At 45.3% G+C, this 20,510-nt stretch overlaps 1 protein-coding gene across 3 annotated transcripts in view; it reads right to left on the bottom strand.

Annotated features, from left to right (window-relative positions):
* LOC121574088 (P2X purinoceptor 1-like) overlaps window positions 1–20,510 on the bottom strand; it is a 66,416-nt gene that overhangs the window by 31,788 nt on the left and 14,118 nt on the right. For all 3 annotated transcript variants that reach the window (XM_041886683.2, XM_041886681.2, XM_041886684.2), the window contains exons 3-10: window positions 10,891–10,962; window positions 9,022–9,094; window positions 7,844–7,934; window positions 6,844–6,924; window positions 1,437–1,578; window positions 939–1,084; window positions 379–469; window positions 193–258 (exon numbers count right to left, since the gene is read on the bottom strand). In XM_041886683.2, coding sequence (XP_041742617.1) covers window positions 193–258; window positions 379–469; window positions 939–1,084; window positions 1,437–1,578; window positions 6,844–6,924; window positions 7,844–7,934; window positions 9,022–9,094; window positions 10,891–10,962 — 762 coding nt within the window. The remainder of the gene's footprint in view (window positions 1–192; window positions 259–378; window positions 470–938; window positions 1,085–1,436; window positions 1,579–6,843; window positions 6,925–7,843; window positions 7,935–9,021; window positions 9,095–10,890; window positions 10,963–20,510) is intronic.

A 20,510-nucleotide genomic window follows, 5' to 3' on the forward strand; every position in this document is an offset into this window, starting at 1 on the left:
TGTTCCTAATGTTTTGTACACTCAGTGTACATTTAATTATGTGATCATAACTACCTCTGTCACATGATTTAATAGTCAAAGATATTTGTTTAGTCTACACGATACAAGCTGTTTAAGAGATATACAGTAGGCTACTTGAGATTCTGTATGCTTTGAATTATCAGATAGGATGTGTAGTATTGCAAGACTCACCACTCCAAAGATTCCAACGCCAGAGCCTATAGCTGTTAGTGTTGGAATGATATCAAATTTTCTGGCCTGGGAAATAACAATACGAACAACAATTTTCATCGTTTTCATCTACCGTTGCAAGGGAGGAATTCAGAAACACTGGCTGGAACATTACAAGGATAGCAATCATGAACTTCATGAACTTACCACTGAACGAACAATGATGTCAAATCGAATCCCAAACACTTTCAGAAGTGTTCTTTTATCCTGTTTGTCCTCCATATAATGCTTTGCATACCTAAAGCACAAAATGTAAACAAACTTTTCAGCCTCTAGGCTTGTGCTTTAATCAGATCTGTATGTCTCTCTCTTCTGCCTTCTACATGACCCTAGCCATGCAACTAAGAGTACGCTGTATAATGAATACAGTGTACTCTTCTTAGTCGTATACTGCGTACTCTTCTTAGTCGCATGGCTAACAAGACCCCTTTCTAAGTGTTTTCTTTCACTTATTCAAAATTCAGAGCAGGCTTTTCGATTTACAATAAGAAAGGGGCCCTTACCAGAATGGTCAATAAATACTTCAGTATTGTTGCAGATGTTTTTTTTATGATTTATTGAGATAGGACTGTGAAGATGAGACAGGAAATGTAGGAGAGATTGCGAGTCAGAAAGGCAGTGAGTATGATTCAAACCCACGCCGAATATGGTATACAGTTGTGCTGCACTAACCACAAGACCGCACAGGCCACAGATGTTTTATTTACCGGAAGTTGTATCCAACAGATGTTCTAGCCATGTCTGTCTCTTTGGGATTTCCATAGAGACCGTGGAAGGAGTAGATCGGTTTACACTCTGACTGGTCATAGTCCAGGTTACAGGTCCAGTCAATGACGATACCAATAGCCCCGCCCTGTCACATAACAATCAATACAATACATCCAGTCAATGAGGGTACAACTAACCCCAAACAACACAGTACCATACCATCAACATTGCCAATCAATTGAGGTACCAATAACACCAAAGTGAAAAAAGAGTCTCCAGACACTTAAATCAGAAGTAATTTCTGTGTTTTTACTAATCTTTCCCTCGGTAATGACCTTCGTCAGAGCATACCTCGTTACTAATAACACCACCATCGATCAATGTCTCCACAATAAACACCAACACCACGATCACCAACACCGAACACACAGCCATCCACGGATTGACAGGTACTTGTAAACCTCCTTCACTCATAAATATAAGAACATATTGCTCACCACTCTGGCTATGGTGGAGAAGTTGAAGCCAGACATCTGTACCAAGTCACCCAGTCTGAAAATGGGACACAGTGGGGACGTCTTCGGGTCATACACACAACTCTTGATGTACTGATTGTCGATACCTTCTACGAGGTTACTCCTGGGAAGGGATTGGGAAGAGATCATTGTTAAAAAGATGGCAAGTTTATATCTTACTGTACTGGTTATTTAACTACATAGATATTTGAATCAATATCACATTTGGGATACTACTTGCCTAAGCATTAATGGATCTGGTAATTATATAACTCCGGGAAAAGAAAAGGATAGCCTCACACTCTAGGAGCTCAGATGCAATAATTTTATAACCTAATAGTGTCCTTCGACACTATATAAACTAGTGACCCGCAGTGTTTGTCATTATACCCTGATGAAGACAGCTTGTCTGTCGAAACGTTGGTTATAAGGTTATTAAATTATTGCATCTGAGCTCCTAGAGTGTGTGGCTCTCCTTTTCTTTTTCAAGTGTTCTACTCCGTTAGCCAGCACCTTGCCTAAATAGGTGTGCGTTCCTTTCGCCTCCAAATTATATAACTCCTATCACTACTTATGCATTAGCTGTCACATACCATCGTCATCCATATTCAAAGCATTACATACACAATATATGTGTGATGTAATACATTTATACAACGGGTGAGTCTAATCCTTGACGCTGATTGGTTAAAACCACATTCCAGCAGGCGTCTGTACCACAAGTTACCACCCGCTAAAGCTATGACGTTGAAATGCCTATTTACTCTGTTCCAACTCACTGCGAAATCCACTGTCTCATCAGCCCAGTCAGAGAATTTATAAACTTGATCTCCACTGTAAAAAGCATCTAGACATTATCTCACATTTCTTTTAGACTAGCAATTGGTTTTCAATAGCGGAGATTTGTATAAACCTTGCTGTCTGTCTCTCTGACATTTGCAACATTGTAACATTGTTTCAGTATTGTAATTCAATCTCTGCTGTCCCATAGTAATGAACATGTCGGGAGTCGGGATGAGACAGACAGGCAGGCAGCGTTTCTCAGGCAGTCAAAATCATGACCCAGCATTTTTATGGATATATACAAAGAAATCTCAATAGAAAACAGGTAAAACTAAATGAGTGCAGCTAGTTTGCAGTCTTTCCAGCTTCAGTTTGAAGTGATTGTGTTAGCTGTGTTGTTGGCTAGCTCCTCTGAACAACAGTGTCCTGATGAGAGAGCGCATTTTCAATGCCAGGTGAAATCATTAGCTCATTGTTATGGATGTATCCAAATACTGTAAATTGTCACTAGAAAACAGCTTAAACAAATGCAAATGCAGCTACTTTATTGTTATACTTAGACATGACTGTAAGTTAACCGTAGTTGGCTAACTAGCAAGCAAGGGATAACAACGTTGCATAGATACAGAACAAAAAAAATTCACGACTGGGCCGCGTCTCTGGCAACTGAACGATAGACTTGGGTAGTAACCCTAGATTTGTTTTCGGGACTATATCTTGTGGAAGGATGAAATAGTATGACTAAAAATAAAGTTTTTAATTAAAATATGTAAGTCATTATTTGAATATGTTGGGAACCCGTTGTATAAAAGTGATAATACCCTCGAAGCCAGTGTTTCGAGGATATATTGACACGGTTTGCCGGCCCGAGATGAAGTCGAGGGCCTAACAACACCCATGCCAATATATCCTCCAAACACTGGCTTCTCGGGCATTATCTCTAAAGTAGCATTATTCATCTGTGGTTGTGTCGCATGTGTTTTCAACAGGCCATTACTATCCTGATCATTTACAGTACACTATATATACAAAAGTATGTGGACACCCCTTCAAATTAGTGGATTCGGCTATTTCAGCCACACCTGTTGCTGACAGGTGTATAAAATCGAGCACACAGCCATGCAATCTCCATAGACAAACATTGGCAGTAGAATGGCCTTACTGAAGCACTCAGTGACTTTCAACATGGCACTGTCATAGGATGACACCTTTCCAACAAGTCAGTTCGTCAATAATGGTCTGGGGCTGTTTTACATGGTTCGGGCTAGGCCGCTTAGTTCCAGTGAAGGGAAATCTTAACACTACAGCATACAATTACATTCTAGACGATTCTGTCCTTCCAACTTTGTAGCAACAGTTTGGGGGAAGGTCACCATGCACAAAGCGAGGTCCATACAGAAATGGTTTGTCGAGGTCGGTGTGGAAGAACTTGCCTGCACAGAGCCCTGACCTCAACCCCATCATACACCTTTTGTTATGTGGGCAGCTTGTCTCTCCCTTTTCTGTTTCCCTTCCTCCTTGTTTTGTCCCCTCTTTTTCTGTTGTATCTGTATGTGTGTTTGTCCCCCTTTATGTGGGTGTGTCTGGAGTGGATCAGGGGGCGTGCTCAGGATCTGCCTCTCCTGTGCAGCTGCGGGTTGTTTCCAGTGATTCCTGCCTACGCAGCTGCATCCTATTCTCTCATCAACCTGCACTACTTATTCCTGGGCATGGCTCTCCACCGGCGCCAGATCGTTGTTCTTACCAGAGCGGTAACTTGGCTCACCAGTAAAGTTATTTTGTCTTTGTCTTCAGCCTGGCTCTCCACTCTCCTTAACCTGTCGTTTGTTTTGTCTTTAGTTTCGGACATATCTCCCAACCTGCCTGCCTGCCTCAGCCTCTCCTTCCTCCGGAGCCGACTAGCCCACTCTGTTCCTTTACTTCAGTTGTTTTTGGACTAAGACAACTTTAACTTTGATTAAATATTTTTGTTTCTTCCACTCCCTTTGTCGTGTTGTTTCTCTGAGTGCTGGGTTGAACCATAGCCTAACACCTTTAGGATGAATTGGAACGCCGACTGCGAGCCATGCCTAATTTCCCAACATCAGTGCCCGACCTCACTAATGCTCTTGTGGCTGAATGGAAGCAAGTCCCCAAAGCAATGTTCAAACATCTAGTGGAAAGCCTTCCCAGAATTGCAAAGGGGGGACCAACTCCATATTAATGCCCATGATTTTGGAATGAGATGTTTTGGCCATGTAGTGTATCTTCAGAAAGCTAAACTCAGCGGAAAGCCTAGTGTACATCTCTGTATGGGCTATTCCACAGTACTTTAAAATGTATGCCAAATAAAAACCATTGATTTCAAAGTTTAACAAACCATACAACTCTATGCACAAGGACTACTTTTAAAAATGTACACTGAAAATGTACAAAAACTAATTTAGTGGAAGAACTGTGCAGAGGCAAACTTTTGTAACGGAATTACGGTAAAATCGCCCTCAGGTTTTTATGTGACCACGTTTTCCACAAACTCTGTTAAATATCTGCTCCAAATTACGATTCAAAGATGTCTGCAGAAAGAATGGCGTGTCAGCTGTGACATGGCACCTTGAGTTTGAATACATCTATTTTGGTTATTGAACTACAGTAAGTAAAGTGGATTTACACCCGGAAATAGAATTACGGTAACATAATTACATCATGGGTCCTTGATCTGTACTACGTAGAAATGCCTAATTATGGATATGAATGTCATTCTCCTCATGTTTCACAAGTTTGGACATCACAGCGCAGCACAGCAGAGAACATTGGAGTGCAGTACAGTACACCACAGCAGAGTAGAGTACAGTAGAGTACAGTACAGTAGAGTTCAGTACAGTAAAGTAGAGTATAGTTCAGTACAGTAGAGTACAGTACAATATACTGTACTCTACTGTACTGTACTATACTCTACTTTTCTTTACTGTACTGTACTGTACTGTATTGTATCGTACTGTACTCTACTGTGCCTACTCACTGTATTGTACTATCCAAACTTGTGAAACATACATCTATGATAGCTTCAGATTTGGTCCAGTCCGGTCCGTCTGTGGACATTAACATCAAGGCCAGGGTGGACTGACCAAATTTCAACTACTTTTCAACGTCCATGGACGTCCAGTGTTGGTCGGTGCTCAGTGGGTGAGGATGTTGGTTACAGGGGGCTCATGGGTAGGTGTCAGTAAGAGCTGGCAGAGGTGACATTAACTGGAGAGTGAGAGAAAAGGGCAGAGAGGGAGGCGTTGTCCAGACTCAGACTGTTTTAACACTCTTGGTTTGACCACCAGACAACAGAAAGAGAAATAAAACAGTTATAAGCTGAACATAACAGTATGCCAGCTGAAGGGAGGAAAGTAGCAGGTGGCCCAACTGTGGTTTGTGACTATTATGATTTTGGTAACGGAATTACAAGGCACAGGGTAATATTTCTTAAACTTACAGAAGGTAAACAATTTCTCCCAAACGAAATATGTGTTGATATTAGTTGGCAGGAATCTTTACATCAACATTATTGTGTTTTGATGTATTTCTGATACCTTTTAAGGCTTTTTTTCTGGTATATGTTTTCTAAGACCCTTTTTCCAAAATGTATCTATGCCTTCATATCCCCAAAATATAGTCTCTTAGCTTTCATTTGACACCCAATTTTATATGCCCCTATGAACTTCACATGTTTGTGCACATTTTTTAATCCTTATTTTACCAGGAAAGTTGACTGACAACACATTTTAATTTACAGCAACAACCTGGAGAATAGTTACAGGAAGAGGAGGATGAATGAGCCAATTAAAAGCTGGGGATGATTAGGAATTTAGCTAGGAAACCGGGGTTAACACCCCTACTCTTACAATAAGTGCCATGGGATCTTTGGTGACCACAGAGAGTCAGGACACCCATTTAACATCCCATCCGAAAGACAGTACCTTACACAGGGCAATGTCCCCAATCACTGCCCTGGGGCGTTGGGATATTATTTTGGAACCAGAGGAAAGAGTGCCTCCTACTGGCCCTCCAACATCACCTCCAGCAGCATCTGGTCTCCCATCCAGGGACTGACCAGGACCAACCCAGCTTAGCTGGGTAGGCCGTCATTGTAAATAAGAATTTGTTCTTAACTGACTTGCCTAGTTACATAAAGGTTAAATAAGATAAAAAATAAAATAGCTTCAGAGGCAAGCCAGCAGTGGGATGCAGGGTGGTCCTTTTTGATGGAAATGCCTATATGATATTAACCTATAGAGAGTCTGGCTCTTCTCATGTTCACTTGCCTCTCGTGGTCCTAGGAGAGTTATGCCCTGCTCCTGCTCTGACCTGAGCTCCTGACCTCAGCAACTCTCAGGGGAGCAAAATGGGAGAACCGTCTTTATGTTGTTGCTATGGTAATTGGGCTGTATATTGTAAGGCAGGATCATGTAGGATGAGAGAACAGACACCACCTGCATCATGTGCAAATATGAAATATCTCAGGAGAAGAACCAACTTTTTAATGCTTTTATGAGTGTAACAGACTAGACCATAGTTACTTTCCTCATACTAATAGAAGTTTATGAAAATATATACACAGTATCAAAAAGGGGTCACTCACCTCTTAACACCATATGCTGCAAAGGTGACAGAGTTTTTGATGAACAGTGTGTAGTTCTCTGCCGACATCAAGAGTGCGGGACTGCACGGAAAACAGTAGAACATAGAAAATGAAGACAAACAAAGCATAAACACATCAAACACACATAAACATACAGAGAGGTCATCATAAAAAATGGATGGAGACCATTTTCCTTTCATGAAATAGCTTACAGTGCTGTGAAAAGTATTTGCTGCCTCAGGACCTGGACGACTTGCCTTAATAGAAGGAACCATGAATTCTGCTCTGTATCAGAGAATTCTACAGGAGAATGTCAGACCATCCGTCTGTGAGCTGAAGCTGAAGCGCAGCTGGGTCATGCAGCAAGACAATGATCCAAAACACACAATCAAGTCTACATGAAAATTGCTAAAAAGCAACAAATTGGAAGTTTTGGAATGGCCTAGTCAAAGTCCAGACCTAATCCCAATTGAGATGTTGTGGCAGGACTTGAAACGAGCAGTTCATGCTTGAAAACCCACACGTCACTGAGTTAAAGCAGTTCTGCATGGAAGAGTGGGCCAAAATTCCTCCACAGCGACGTGAGAGACTGATCACCAACTACAGGAAGCATTTGGTTGGAGTCATTGCAGCTAAAGGTGGCACAACCAGTTATTGAGTGTAAGGGGGCAATTACTTTTTCACACAGGGGAATTGGGTGTTGCATAACTTTGTTTATGAAATAAATGAAATAAATATGTAATTGTTGTGTTATTTGTTCACTTATGTTCCCTTTATCTAATATTAGGTTTTGGTTGAAGATCTGATAACATTCAGTATCACAAATATGCAAAAGTAGAGAAAATTAGAAAGGGGGCAAATACTTTTTCATAGCACTGTACAATTCACTTGGTTCAGTTCAAAGTACCATTCAGTACATAGAATCTATAACAAGTAATACAATATTATAGCTACAGGCTTTATGTAAAGTGTTAACATCATTTTCAGTGATCCTACATACTCTGGGATGACGCGGTCATCTTCCACAGGGCACCAGGCTACAACCTCACACGTCTTGGTTGTGTTCCCCACACACTTCCCCGTCATATGTCCTTGGGGTGGGGGATGGAGGGGGGCAGCGAGACATAGACATGGAGAAAAGACACATGAGGGATATAGCTTTTCAACATGGAGTATGCATGAGTATGAGCCCACAGATGAGGATGCAATGGCGTCCACTTCACAGAAATAGAAATGATTGTTTCGATGCTCCACTTATCCAAACTTTTTTTTCTCTCTACTTCTTAAAATCTAAAATGTATCTCAATTCAGAATACCAAGGGAAACTGTTAAGTGAGCAAAAGAGAGTGCTGAGATATCTCTTCCATATCTCTCTGATCTTATAAATATAATTTCCTTCTGCATGAAAAACCTTGAAGCTGATGTGGTTCTGAGAGGTTGAAAGGATTTGAATATAACCATGGACATATTGGGGCCGTTACAAATTACACAGCCAACCCTTTCAACTTCCTACGTTATATCGGTTTATAATTCTACTGTATAGGCTTATTAGATTTGCTCCTACTACTCCCTGTTTGTCTGATAATCTGCCTGCCTATGTCTCTGACTGTGCTTATGGCTTGTGTCTATTGCATTTGTCTGTGACTTAATGGTTGTGTGCATGTATGCATAATATGTGTGTGGGGACTCTGTTTACATACTTTAATAGAATGATGAGCCAAGGCGCTCAACCACCCTGCGCCATGTTGCTAAGAACATGGAAAGTTGTTGATCTGTAATCAAGCTTACTTTTTTGTCATGCATGACTTTGGGCAGGGAAATTCCTGACTAGTCAAAATGTTTATCTTAGTGGCTCTGTGTTTAGCCAGGGTTGTGATGCTAACGGAGTGTACTGTATATTAGCTGAAATAAGAGGCTGCTTTGTCAGTACCACAGCACCTTGTAAATACTCTCCCTCAGAAAGTGACAGCATTCTTTCTCCTTTGGGGGACCACTTGCTCAACAAAAAAAACTAGCACTGTAGAACTGACTATATTAGTTAACCATCTCAGGGACCGGCCAGGACCGGCCAGCAATGTGCCATGAACCAGCGCTGGTCCACAGACCAGAGGTTGAGAAACACTGAGTAAGTGAGTGTGACTATCACACTACCACACTGCCATGCCGTCAGGACTTTACCATGTCCTGTACGTTCTATTATCCCTCTTGCACAGTCTGAGTCGGAGTTGCAGAGATAGCTGGGTTCTGCGAGCTGAAACACAGAAGGAGCTAGAGTCAGTGGGTAACTGTGTGTGTGTGTGTGTGTGTGTGTGTGTGTGTGCATGCGTGTCTGAGTCAGTGTTTATGTTTGTAATAGAATACCACTATATACAGTAGAAAGATGAAAAGGAGTCCCAATACATGATAAAAAACATCATTTGTTTAGACCACTTTTTCCTGAATAATAATCTAATAAGCAAATGTATTAGAATTGTTCCTCTCTACATGCGTCATTGACAGTATCTCACAATGAAAGTAGATGAGCTGATATGATGGACTTTGCATTTACCTTTAGTATTTATGAAAATAGATTAATATCAAAAAGATACAGAGAATCCAAGAAATACACTGCTCAAAAAAATAAAGGGAACACTTAAACAACACAATGTAACTCCAAGTCAATCACACTTCTGTTAAATCAAACTGTCCACTTAGGAAGCAACACTGATTGACAAATTTCACATGCTGTTGTGCAAATGGAATAGACAACAGGTGGAAATTATAGGCAATTAGCAAGACACCCACAATAAAGAAGTGGTTCTGCCTGTGGTGACCACAGACCACTTCTCAGTTCCTATGCTTCCTGGCTGATGTTTTGGTCACTTTTGAATGCTGGCGGTGCTTTCACTCTAGTGGTAGCATGAGACGGAGTCTACAACCCACACAAGTGGCTCAGGTAGTGCAGCTCATCCAGGATGGCACAGTACATCAGGAGACGTGGAGGAGGGCAACAACCCAGCAGCAGGACCACTACCTCCGCCTTTGTGCAAGGAGGAGCAGGAGGAGCACTGCTAGGAGCCCTGCAAAATGACATCCAGCAGGCCACAAATGTCCATGTGTCTGCTCAAATGGTCAGAAACAGACTCCATGAGGGTATTTGCCAGAGAACACCAAGATTGGCAAATTCGCCACAGGCGCCCTGTGCTCTTCACAGATGAAAGCAGGTTCACACTGAGCACATGTGACAGACGTGACAGAGTCTGGAGACGCCGTGGAGAACGTTCTGCTGCCTGCAACATCCTCCAGCATGACCGGTTTGGCGGTGGGTCAGTCATGGTGTGGGGTGGCATTTCTTTGGGGGGCCGCACAGCCCTCCATGTGCTCGCCAGAGGTAGCCTGACTGCCATTAAGTACCGAGATGAGATCCTCAGACCCATTGTGAGACCATATGCTGGTGCGGTTGGCCCTGGTTTCCTCCTAATGCAAGACAATGCTAGACCTCATGTGGCTGGAGTGTGTCAGCAGTTCCTGCAAGAGGAAGGCATTTATGCTATGGACTGGCCCGCCCGTTCCCCAGACCTGAATCCAATTGAGCACATCTGGGACATCATGTCTCGCTCCATCCACCAACGCCACGTTGCACCACAGACTGTCCAGGAGTTGGCGGATGCTTTAGTCCAGGTCTGGGAGGAGATCCCTCAGGAGACCATCCGCCACCTCATCAGGAGCATGCCCAGGCATTGTAGGGAGGTCATACAGGCACGTGGAGGCCACACACACTACTGAGCCTCATTTTGACTTGTTTTAAGGACATTACATCAAAGTTGGATCAGCCTGTAGTGTGGTTTTCCACTTAAATTTTGAGGGTGACTCCAAATCCAGACCTCCATGGGTTGATACATTTGATTTCCATTGATAATTTTTGTGTGATTTTGTTGTCAGCACATTCAACTATGTAAAGAAAAAAGTATTTAATAAGATTATTTCATTCATTCAGATCTAGGATGTGTTGTTTAAGTATTCCCTTAATTTTTTTGAGCAGTGTACTTTTGAGATGAGTTGACATACCTCAGGACATGTTCCCATTTTCTGACCTTTGGTTATGATGTAGTTGGTCATCACCACAAAAGATGAGTCTCCCTGAGGGTACGAGAGAGAGAGAGAGAGAGAGGGAGGGAGAGAGAGAGAGAGAGAGAGAGAGAGAGAGAGAGAGAGAGAGAGAGAGAGAGAGAGAGAGAGAGAGAGAGAGAGAGAGAGAGAGAGAGAGAGAGAGAGAGAGAGAGAGAGAGAGAGAGAGAGAGAGAGAGAGAGAGAGAGAGAGAGAGAGAGAGAGAGAGAGAGAGAGAGAGAGAGAGAGAGAGAGAGAGAGAGAGAGAGAGAGAGAGAGAGAGAGAGAGAGAGAGAGAGAGAGAGAGAGAGAGAGAGAGAGAGAGAGAGAGAGAGAGAGAGAGAGAGAGTGTGAGAGTGAGTCATGAACCCTGCGTCCTGAGTGTTCCTGCCTGTGTTGCCGTTTTTCTGCTCTGAATCTCCTGTTTCCTGAAGGTTCCTGAACGCACCCTGCCCGGTTGCCGGGCGACGTTGCTAGGCGGGTGATCTCTCGATTACCCGCACCTGCTTCTCATCAGCTTCGGCACACCTGGTCCTGATCATCATCCCTTCATAAGCTCTGACCTGACATCCATTCCCTGCCGGATCGTTAGCCATGAACAGTATGTTTGTCAGCGTATCAGCCTCTGAGTTACTAGCGTTAGTTTTGTTGTTTTGCACCTTGTTGGCTTGCCGTGTACTTACCTCCGTTTTTTTCTGTCTACAGTCAATTTCCCGGAACCTTCACCCAACCCCTGCCTGGTTGTCGGCGGCTGCCGAGCCATCATTGGATCTGCCACTTCACCTCCACCAACTCATCTCCGCCGCCCGCTCCGTCTTTTTTTGAATCTGTTAATAAATACTCACCTTCGTTCAACTCACCTTGTCCTGGTCTGCTTCTGGGTTCTGGCTTAGAAAAAAGTGACAGAACGATCCGGCCAGAAATGAACCCAGCGGACCTGGACTCTGTTCGCCATGCCATTACCCATCAGGAAAGGATGTTGGGACAACACAGCACGGCGCTACAGGAGATAGCGTTGTCGGTTCGGAACTTTTCGACCACTCTGACGAAGATCCAGGCTCAGCTCAGTTTGCCGGTGGAGAATCCACCACCGGTTTCACCCCTTTCGCCTGCCGCTTCTGGAGCTGTGCCCTTCCCTGAGCCAAAGGTTCCGACGCCTGATAAGTATGAAGGGGATTTGGAAAGATGCCGTTCCTTTCTTATGCAGTGTGGATTAGTGTTCGATCTACAGCCCCACTCGTACGCCACAGACAAGGCTAGGATAGCCTTTGTTATTGAATTGCTGCGTGGTAGAGCCCTGGAGTGGGCTTCAGCCGTATGGGAACGACAGGACACCTGCATGGCGTCATACCAGGAGTTCACGGCAGAGATGAGGAAGCTGTTTGACCATCCAGTCCGAGGTAAGGATGCAGCTAAGCGCCTGTTTTCTCTTCGCCAAGGAGCTCACAGCGTTGCCGACTTCGTAATCGAATTCAGGACATTGGCTGTGGAGAGTGGGTGGAATGAAGAGTCACTGCAAGCGGCCTTTTATCAGGGGTTGTCGGAGCAACTCAAGGATGAGCTGATCTCCTATCCGGAGCCTAGTGACCTGGACAGTTTGGTAGCTTTGTATATTCGGGTGGATAACAGAGTTCGAGAGAGAAGGAGGGAGAAGCAATGGGGCCCGTCCAATCAATCAGCTTCTCGGTTCCCAGTCGGGTCAGGAGGTGGACCATAACGCGTCGATCATTGTCCACCACACAGGATTAGTGGAGAGGTCCTGCCTCCAGATTGTCATGCTAACTGCCTCAAGACTGCCTGTTCCCATTCTGTTCCCAGTCAGGTCATTGAGGCTAACCCCCCAGATTTGTCCCTGGTTCCTGAAACATATCACGAGTTGGGGGAAGTGTTCAGTAAGCAGAGGGCTCTGTCACTCCCTCCCCACCGACCATATGATTGTGCCATAAACCTGTTCCCTGGAGCTGCCTATCCCAAGGGACGGTTATACAGCATCTCCCGACCTGAACGTGAAGCTTTGGAGACCTACATAAAGGAGTCCCTAGCTGCTGGTCTCATTCGTCCCTCGTCATCACCCCTGGGGGCAGGATTCTTCTTTGTGAGTAAGAAGGATGGCTCTCTTCGACCTTGTATTGATTATCGGGGGTTGAATGATATCACGGTCAAGAACAAGTATCCCCTGCCCTTGATGAGCTCTGCTTTCGACTCCTTACAGGGTGCTACTGTGTTCACCAAGCTGGACCTACGCAATGCGTATCATCTGGTCCGGATCAGAGAGGGGGACGAGTGGTTAACTGGTTTCAATACACCGATGGGTCATTTCGAGTATCAGGTGATGCCGTTTGGACTGACCAATGCTCCAGCAGTGTTCCAGAGTATGGTGAATGACGTCCTGAGAGATATGATCAGTCTTTTTGTGTTCGTTTACCTGGATGACATTCTTATCTTCTCTAAGGAGCCTTCCAGCCACGTCCAGCATGTCAAGCAGGTTCTGCAGCGATTGCTGGAGAATCGCCTGTTTGTGAAGGCCGAGAAGTGTGAATTTCACGCCCACACTACATCCTTCCTCGGGTACATCATCTCCAGGGGAGAGATTAGGATGAACCAAGAGAAGGTTAGGGCGGTTCTGGATTGGGCCCAGCCCGGTACGAGATTGCAGCTCCAGAGGTTTCTGGGGTTTGCGAATTTCTATCGGAGATTTATCCGTGATTACAGCCGTGTGGCCGCTCCTTTAACTGCCCTGACTTCTAGTACCAGAACCTTCAGTTGGAATCCTGAGGCGGACCGAGCATTTCTGGATTTGAAGAGAGAGAGAAAAACCATTTAAATCTTCATTATTCAGCCCTCTAAAATCATTGACAGGTGGCAACATTGACTGATTACATCAATGTGTCTTACAATAAATAAATAAATATTATTTTGAAAGAATACCTGTGAAATAATTTGCATAAAGGAAGGAATCAGGAAATCTGGTCACAATGCAGACACAGTGGACGGATAACAGAAACATTTCTGGAAATGCATAATCATAATGTAGACAAGATCAGGACAAAGGACCCATGTTAGCACCACGTATAAACAGGGCTAGAAAGACTATAATTGTGTCTTTAAACGTGACAATCATACAGTTTAAAGAGATATGGCCATTTACTTTTCTTTAGTATTATAGCCACTATTCTTATTGTTGTCGCTGTTGTTCTCATAATTATTATGTGTATCACTTCGCTTTGGCAACATTGACCTTGTTATTAATGCCATTAAAGCATATCGAATTTGTATTTGAATTTCACCTGTATGTGTATATATATATATATATATATATATATATATATATATATATATATTATTTGTGGCGTACAGCAGGTCAGCCACCAGGGGGAGACTCGTCGAGGCCTGGTAACAGATGGAGTATACATCACGAGGCGGTGGCTCCATCTGCTGGATGTGCCAGGTCTCGCCGGGCTCCCCGGACAGGACTAATTGGGGCTGATTGGGAGCTGGTGAGTAATTAAGGGCGGATTGCTCACCAGCTGTGCAAGGTCCATAAAGCTGCCAGAAGGGCAGCACATGGGGAAGGACTGGGGGAAGTAAGGTAACTTCTGTGTAGTTGGAGATGGTATCCTGGAGAGGGTCTCATGGGGGAGACCTAACCTTTTCTTTTGATTATCTTATTAATAAACACCCTTGAAACCGAGCTACTCATACTCTGTCCGTGTCTGATCTGTGTAAACGTCTTGACCCAACCCCCTGGTCTGCCACAAGTGGTGGAGAATGCGGGCATTTTGATAACGTGGTCAGATCAGGGTTGACGTTTACACAGCATCAGCATGGACGAGTTGATAGCTTAGTTCGTCCGGGCCCAACAAGCACAACAGGCGGTTCAGGAACGAACGCTGGAGGAACAGCGACTACAAAACGTCCGCCTCGTGGAGGAAGTAAGGAAGCTGCAAGGAGGAGCGTCTCCTGAATCCCATCCCAACCAGTTTTTAATCAAGCTAACGGAAGACGATGACATTGAAACATACCTCTGTACGTTTGAACGGACAGCGCTACGGGAAGGATGGCCAAGGCCGAAGTGGCCAAGTCTGCTGGCCCCATTCCTCTCTGGGAATGCCCAAAAGGCGTATAGGGACCTGAACGACGAACAGGCGGCTAACTACGACGGACTCAAACAGGAGATACTCAGCCGCTACGGGTACAGCCTGGCCCATCGGGCTCAACGGTTCCACGACTGGAGGTTCGTACCCGACGCATCCCCCCCGAGCCCAGATGAGCGACCTTCTGCGCGTCACCAGGTCATGGCTCCTAACCGACGTATCTACACTCTCCCTCCTCGACAAAGTGGTCCTGGAACGCTTCGTATGGGCGCTACCTCACGACATAAAGAGGGCAGTGAGCCTATGCGCGCCCCAGACCTTGGAGGGCCTCCTGGAAGCCGTGGAAATGCATCAGAACACTCAGGCCCTACTGAGGGCGACCTGTGCGAGGGGACGGAAGGACAACCCCACCGCGGTGTACCCCGAACCGACAGTCGGCAGTGCCAAGGGACCGCAAACCCGTGGAGAGACGGCTGGGGAAGGGCCGACCCGCCACCGACGACCCCAGGTAGATGGAGACCAACGGAGGTGTTTTGAGTGTGGCGCCCGGGGGCACATTGCCTGGAATTGCCCTGCTCGAGAGGAGTCGATGCCACAAGCTAGCACCAGATGTCAAGTGTGTCACGCCTGTTGGGCGCACCATGAATCAACTGCACCCATGGTACCGGTGAAGGTTGACGGACACGACATGGAAGCGCTATTAGACTCCGGAAGCATGGTTACGCTCGTAACCACGAGCCTGCTGAACCAGGAGACCAAATGGTGTAGGGAGATGTCAATTTCCTGTGTTCAAGGTGACACAAAGCGGTATCCCGCCGTATGGACCAACATCGTGACCTCACAAGGGAGCTGCCAGATGATAGTGGGTGCAGTACCAGAGCTGCCGGTACCTATAATAATATAATAATAATATGCCATTTAGCAGACGCTTTTATCCAAAGCGACTTACAGTCATGCGTGCATAAATTTTTGTGTATGGGTGGTCCCGGGGATCGAACCCACTACCCTGGCATTACAAGCGCCGTGCTCTACCAGCTGAGCTACAGAGGACCACATCCTAGTGGGACGGGATTGTCCGCTGTTTGCGGCCCTATGGGGGCACGAGTTGAATAAAAAGATACGAGCCGGCCGAAGAAGAGAGCGGGGACGACCCCTCGCCTGTGCGGCCAGGACGCCAACGGTACCAGTGGTGGTCCCGAGCAGTGAGGACCTCGACCCGGCCCAGAAGCAAGAGCCCCGGAGAACACGGAACACGGCGGTGTTCTCCGAGAAGCCGGGCCGCACAACCCTCATTGAACACCACATCCGTACCCAGCTCGGGAAAACGGTAAGAAAGAGGCCGTATCGAATTCCGGAGGCCCGACGGAAGGCCGTGAAACAAGAAGTGGAGGCTATGCTGAGGATGGGGGTCGTTGAAGAGTCCCACAGTGCATGGTGCAGCCCCATCGTGTTGGTGCCCAAACCGGACGGTAGCCTCCGCTTCTGTAATGATTTCTGGGGTGTGAACAACATAAGCGTATTCGACGCCTAGCCTATGCCGAGGGTGGACGAGCTAATCAACCGATTGGGAAAGGCCCGGTACATCAGCACCCTTGACCTGACAAAGGATATTGGCAGGTACTATTGGCAGCCTCCTCCCGGGAGAAGACGGCGTTCTCGACACCAGACGGTCTGTACTAGTACCGGGTGCTCCCGTTCGGTCTCCACGGAGCACCGCCCACATTCCAGTGACTGATGAACAGGGTGCTTCAACCCCACCAGCAGTATGCAGCGGCCTATCAGGATGATATCATCATCCACAGCCAAGGTTGGGAGGAGCATCTGACGTGCCTCCAGGCAATGCTGGACGAGCTCAGACAAGCCGGGTTGACCGCAAACCCCAAGAAATGCAAGCTAGGGTTCGAGGAGGTGGAGTACCTGGGGTATTTGATCGGACAGGGGAACGTCAAGCCCCAGGAGAGGAAGGTTCACGCGGTACGTGACTGGCCCGTTCCACGCACCAAGACACAGGTCAAGTCCTTCCTGGGACTGGCAGGATACTATAGCCGGTTTATCCCCAACTTTGCGGCTATAGCTTCCCCCCTCACGATCTAACCAGCGCCCGCCTCCTGAAAACAGAGAAATGGACGGACGAGACAGAAGCGGCGTTCAGACGTCTGATGGAAGCGCTGTGCTCCCATCCGATTCTCGTAAGCCCGATTTCCAGGTGCCGATAGTGGTCCAGACGGATGCATGTGATACGGGACTAGGGGCCGTTCTGTCCCAGATACACGATGGGGAGGGCGTACAGCAGGTCAGCCACCAGGGGGAGTATCGTCGAGGCCTGGTAACAGATGGCGGTGGCTCCATCTGCTGGACGTGACAGGTCTCGACGGGCTCCCCGGACAGGACTAATTGGGGCTGATTGGGAGCTGGTGAGTAATTAAGGGCAGATTGCTCACCAGCTGTGCAAGGCCCATAAAGCTGCCAGAAGGGCAGCACATGGGGAAGGACTGGGGGAAGTAAGGTAACTTCCGTGTAGTTGGAGAGGGTCTCATGGGGGAGACCTAACCTTTTCTTTTGATTATTTTATTAATAAACACCCTTGAAACCGAGCTAATCATACTCTGTCCGTGTCTGATCTGTGTAAACGTCTTGACCCAACCCCCTGATCTGCCACAATATATATATATATATATATCGAAGCCTCCATTCTCTGTGGGAACAGGGTCTGCTACCCTACTGGATATAGTTTGACCTGTAAATGTGTAACAATGTACGCTGGGAGTCGGGAAGCAAGTACATGGAGTGCATTTAATGATAAATAAACATGGAACAAAACAAGAGTAGCGTCCAGACAGGAACAGAGTAACAGAATCAATAACGCCTAGGAAGAAACCAAAGGGAGTGACATATATAGGGGAGGTAATCAGGAAGGTGATGGAGTCCAGGTGAGTCTGATGAGTGAGTCTGATGAGGCGCTGGTGCGCGTAACGATGGTGACAGGTGTGCGTAATAAAGAGCAGCCTGGTGACCTAGAGGCCAGAGGGGGAGTATACCTGACAAAACATAATCACATCGGAAGGTCATGAGGTGAAATCAGTTGTCATTAAAAAAGTTATTACTTGACCCTTTCACAGACCTGCAGGTCATCTCTCCATGTTACGTTACAAACCTTTTGTCGCTGTTGTTTTGGTAACAGACATATAGCCCCTGCCATGGAATAGAATTACTGAATTACATGAGGGTGCAGTCAAATAGCCCTGGTCTAAGGGACTTTTTCTTGTTCTAGTAATTGCATTTCTATGACCCTCGCTCTCCTGTTTTATTCTATTCATGTTCATGTAAACTAATTCATATGTAAAGGCCATATAAAGCACAGGACATGTGGCCCTGCATTAATAAGGACTGGTACTGGAGCCTTCCTGCCTGGGTAACAGCATTAGATGGCATCAGACCTAGGTTCAAATACAATTTGACGTCATTTAGCTCTGCTTGATTGACACTTTAGCTGTGCTTGATTGAGCTTCCCTGTTGCAATGGAATCAACAGAAAAGTCTAACGTCTCCAAAGTGCAAACACAAAGTCTTTGAAAGATCTTAAATAGTATTTAAACACAGGTCTGGATGGCATGCTTGTGTAATTCGGTCACACGATGCTAAGTCACTGACTGTGACCACTTCGGGAAGTGGTTATTATCATGCAAAGACAGACGGTATTGCATCAATTCCTGTCAATGTTATAACAAGATCCATAATGGCAGCTACTTGATAATGCAATTAGAGATAGGATCATTTCTTTGTGGATGAATGTCATTAGGGCATGTCTATGTAGTTACAGTAGTACAAGATAGCTTTTACTACTACTACTACTACTACTACTACTACTACTACTACTACTACAAAACTGCTCAATATACTGCCTATTTCAATGTCTAGAAAATAAATACCTTTGGATGTAATACAATGTTGAATCACTAAATCAATACTGTATAACCAGTATCAATGACATTGTTTTGGAAATCACCATGAGACTCAGGTAAATACCTTGAATAAGTTAACAGATACCATATATTATGATAACAGACAAGGTAATCTTCAGGTACAGTTGAAGTCGGAAGTTTACATACACCTTAGCCAAATACATTTAAACTCCTGAAATTTAATCCTAGTAAAAATGCTCTGTTTTAAGTCAGTTAGGATCACCACTATATTTTAAGAATGTGAAATGTCAGAATAATAGTAGAGAGAATTATTTATTTCAGCTTTAATTTCTTTCATCACATTCCCAGTGGGTCAGAAGTGTACATACACTCAATTAGTATTTTGTAGCATTGCCTTTCAATTGTTTAACTTGGGTCAAATGTTTCGGGTAGCCTTCCACAAGCTTCCCACAATAAGTTGGGTGAATTTTGGCCCATTCCTCCTGACAGAGATGGTGTAACTGAGTTAGGTTTGTAGGCCTCCTTGCTCGCACACGCTTTTTCAGTTCTGCCCACATATTTTCTATAGGATTGAGGTCAGGGCTTTGTGATGGCCACTCCAATACCTTCACTTTGTTGTCCTTAAGCCATTTTGCCACAACTTTGGAAGTATGCTTGGGGTCATTGTCCATTTCGAAGACCCATTTGCGACCAAACTTTAACGTCCTGACTGATGTCTTGAGATGTTGCTTCAATATATCCACATAATTTTCCTTCCTCATGATGCCATCTATTTTGTGAAGTGTACCAGTCCCTCCTGCAGGAAAGCACCACCACAGCATGATGTTGCCACCCCCGTGCTTCACGGTTGGGATGGTGTTCTTCGTCTTGCAAGCCCCACCTTTTTCCTCCAAACATAACGATGGTCATTAATGCCAAACAGTTCTATTTTTGTTTCATCAGACCAGAGAACATTTCTCCAAAAAGTACGATCTTTGTCCCCATGTGCAGTTGCAAACCGTAGTCTGGCTTTTTTATGGCCGTTTTGGAGCAGTGTCTTCTTCCTTGGTGAGTGGCCTTTCAGGTTATGTCGATACAGGACTCGTTTTACTGTGGATATAGATACTTTTGTACCTGTTTCCTCCAGCATCTTCACAAGGTCCTTTGCTGTTGTTCTGGGATTGATTTGCACTTTTCGCACCAAAGTACGTTCATCTCTAGGAGACAGAACGCGTCTCCTTCCTGAGTGGTATGACGGCTGCGTGGTCCCATGGTGTTTATACTTGCGTACTATTGTTTGTACAGATGAACGTGGTACCTTCAGGCGTTTGGAAATTGCTCACAAGGATGAACCAAACTTGTGGAGGTCTACAATTATTTTTCTGAGGTCTTGGCTGATTTCTTTTGATTTCCCCATGATGTCAAGCAAAGAGGCACTGATTTTGAAGGTAGGCCTTGAAATAAATCCACAGGTACACCTCCAATTGACTCAAATGATGTCAATTAGCCTATCAGAAGCTTCTAAAGCCATGGCATCATTTTCTGGAATTTTCCAAGCTGTTTAAAGGCACCGTCAACTTAGTGT

Source organism: Coregonus clupeaformis, chromosome 9 (genome assembly GCF_020615455.1).
Source record: "Coregonus clupeaformis isolate EN_2021a chromosome 9, ASM2061545v1, whole genome shotgun sequence".
Classification (NCBI taxonomy): Eukaryota; Metazoa; Chordata; class Actinopteri; order Salmoniformes; family Salmonidae; genus Coregonus; species Coregonus clupeaformis.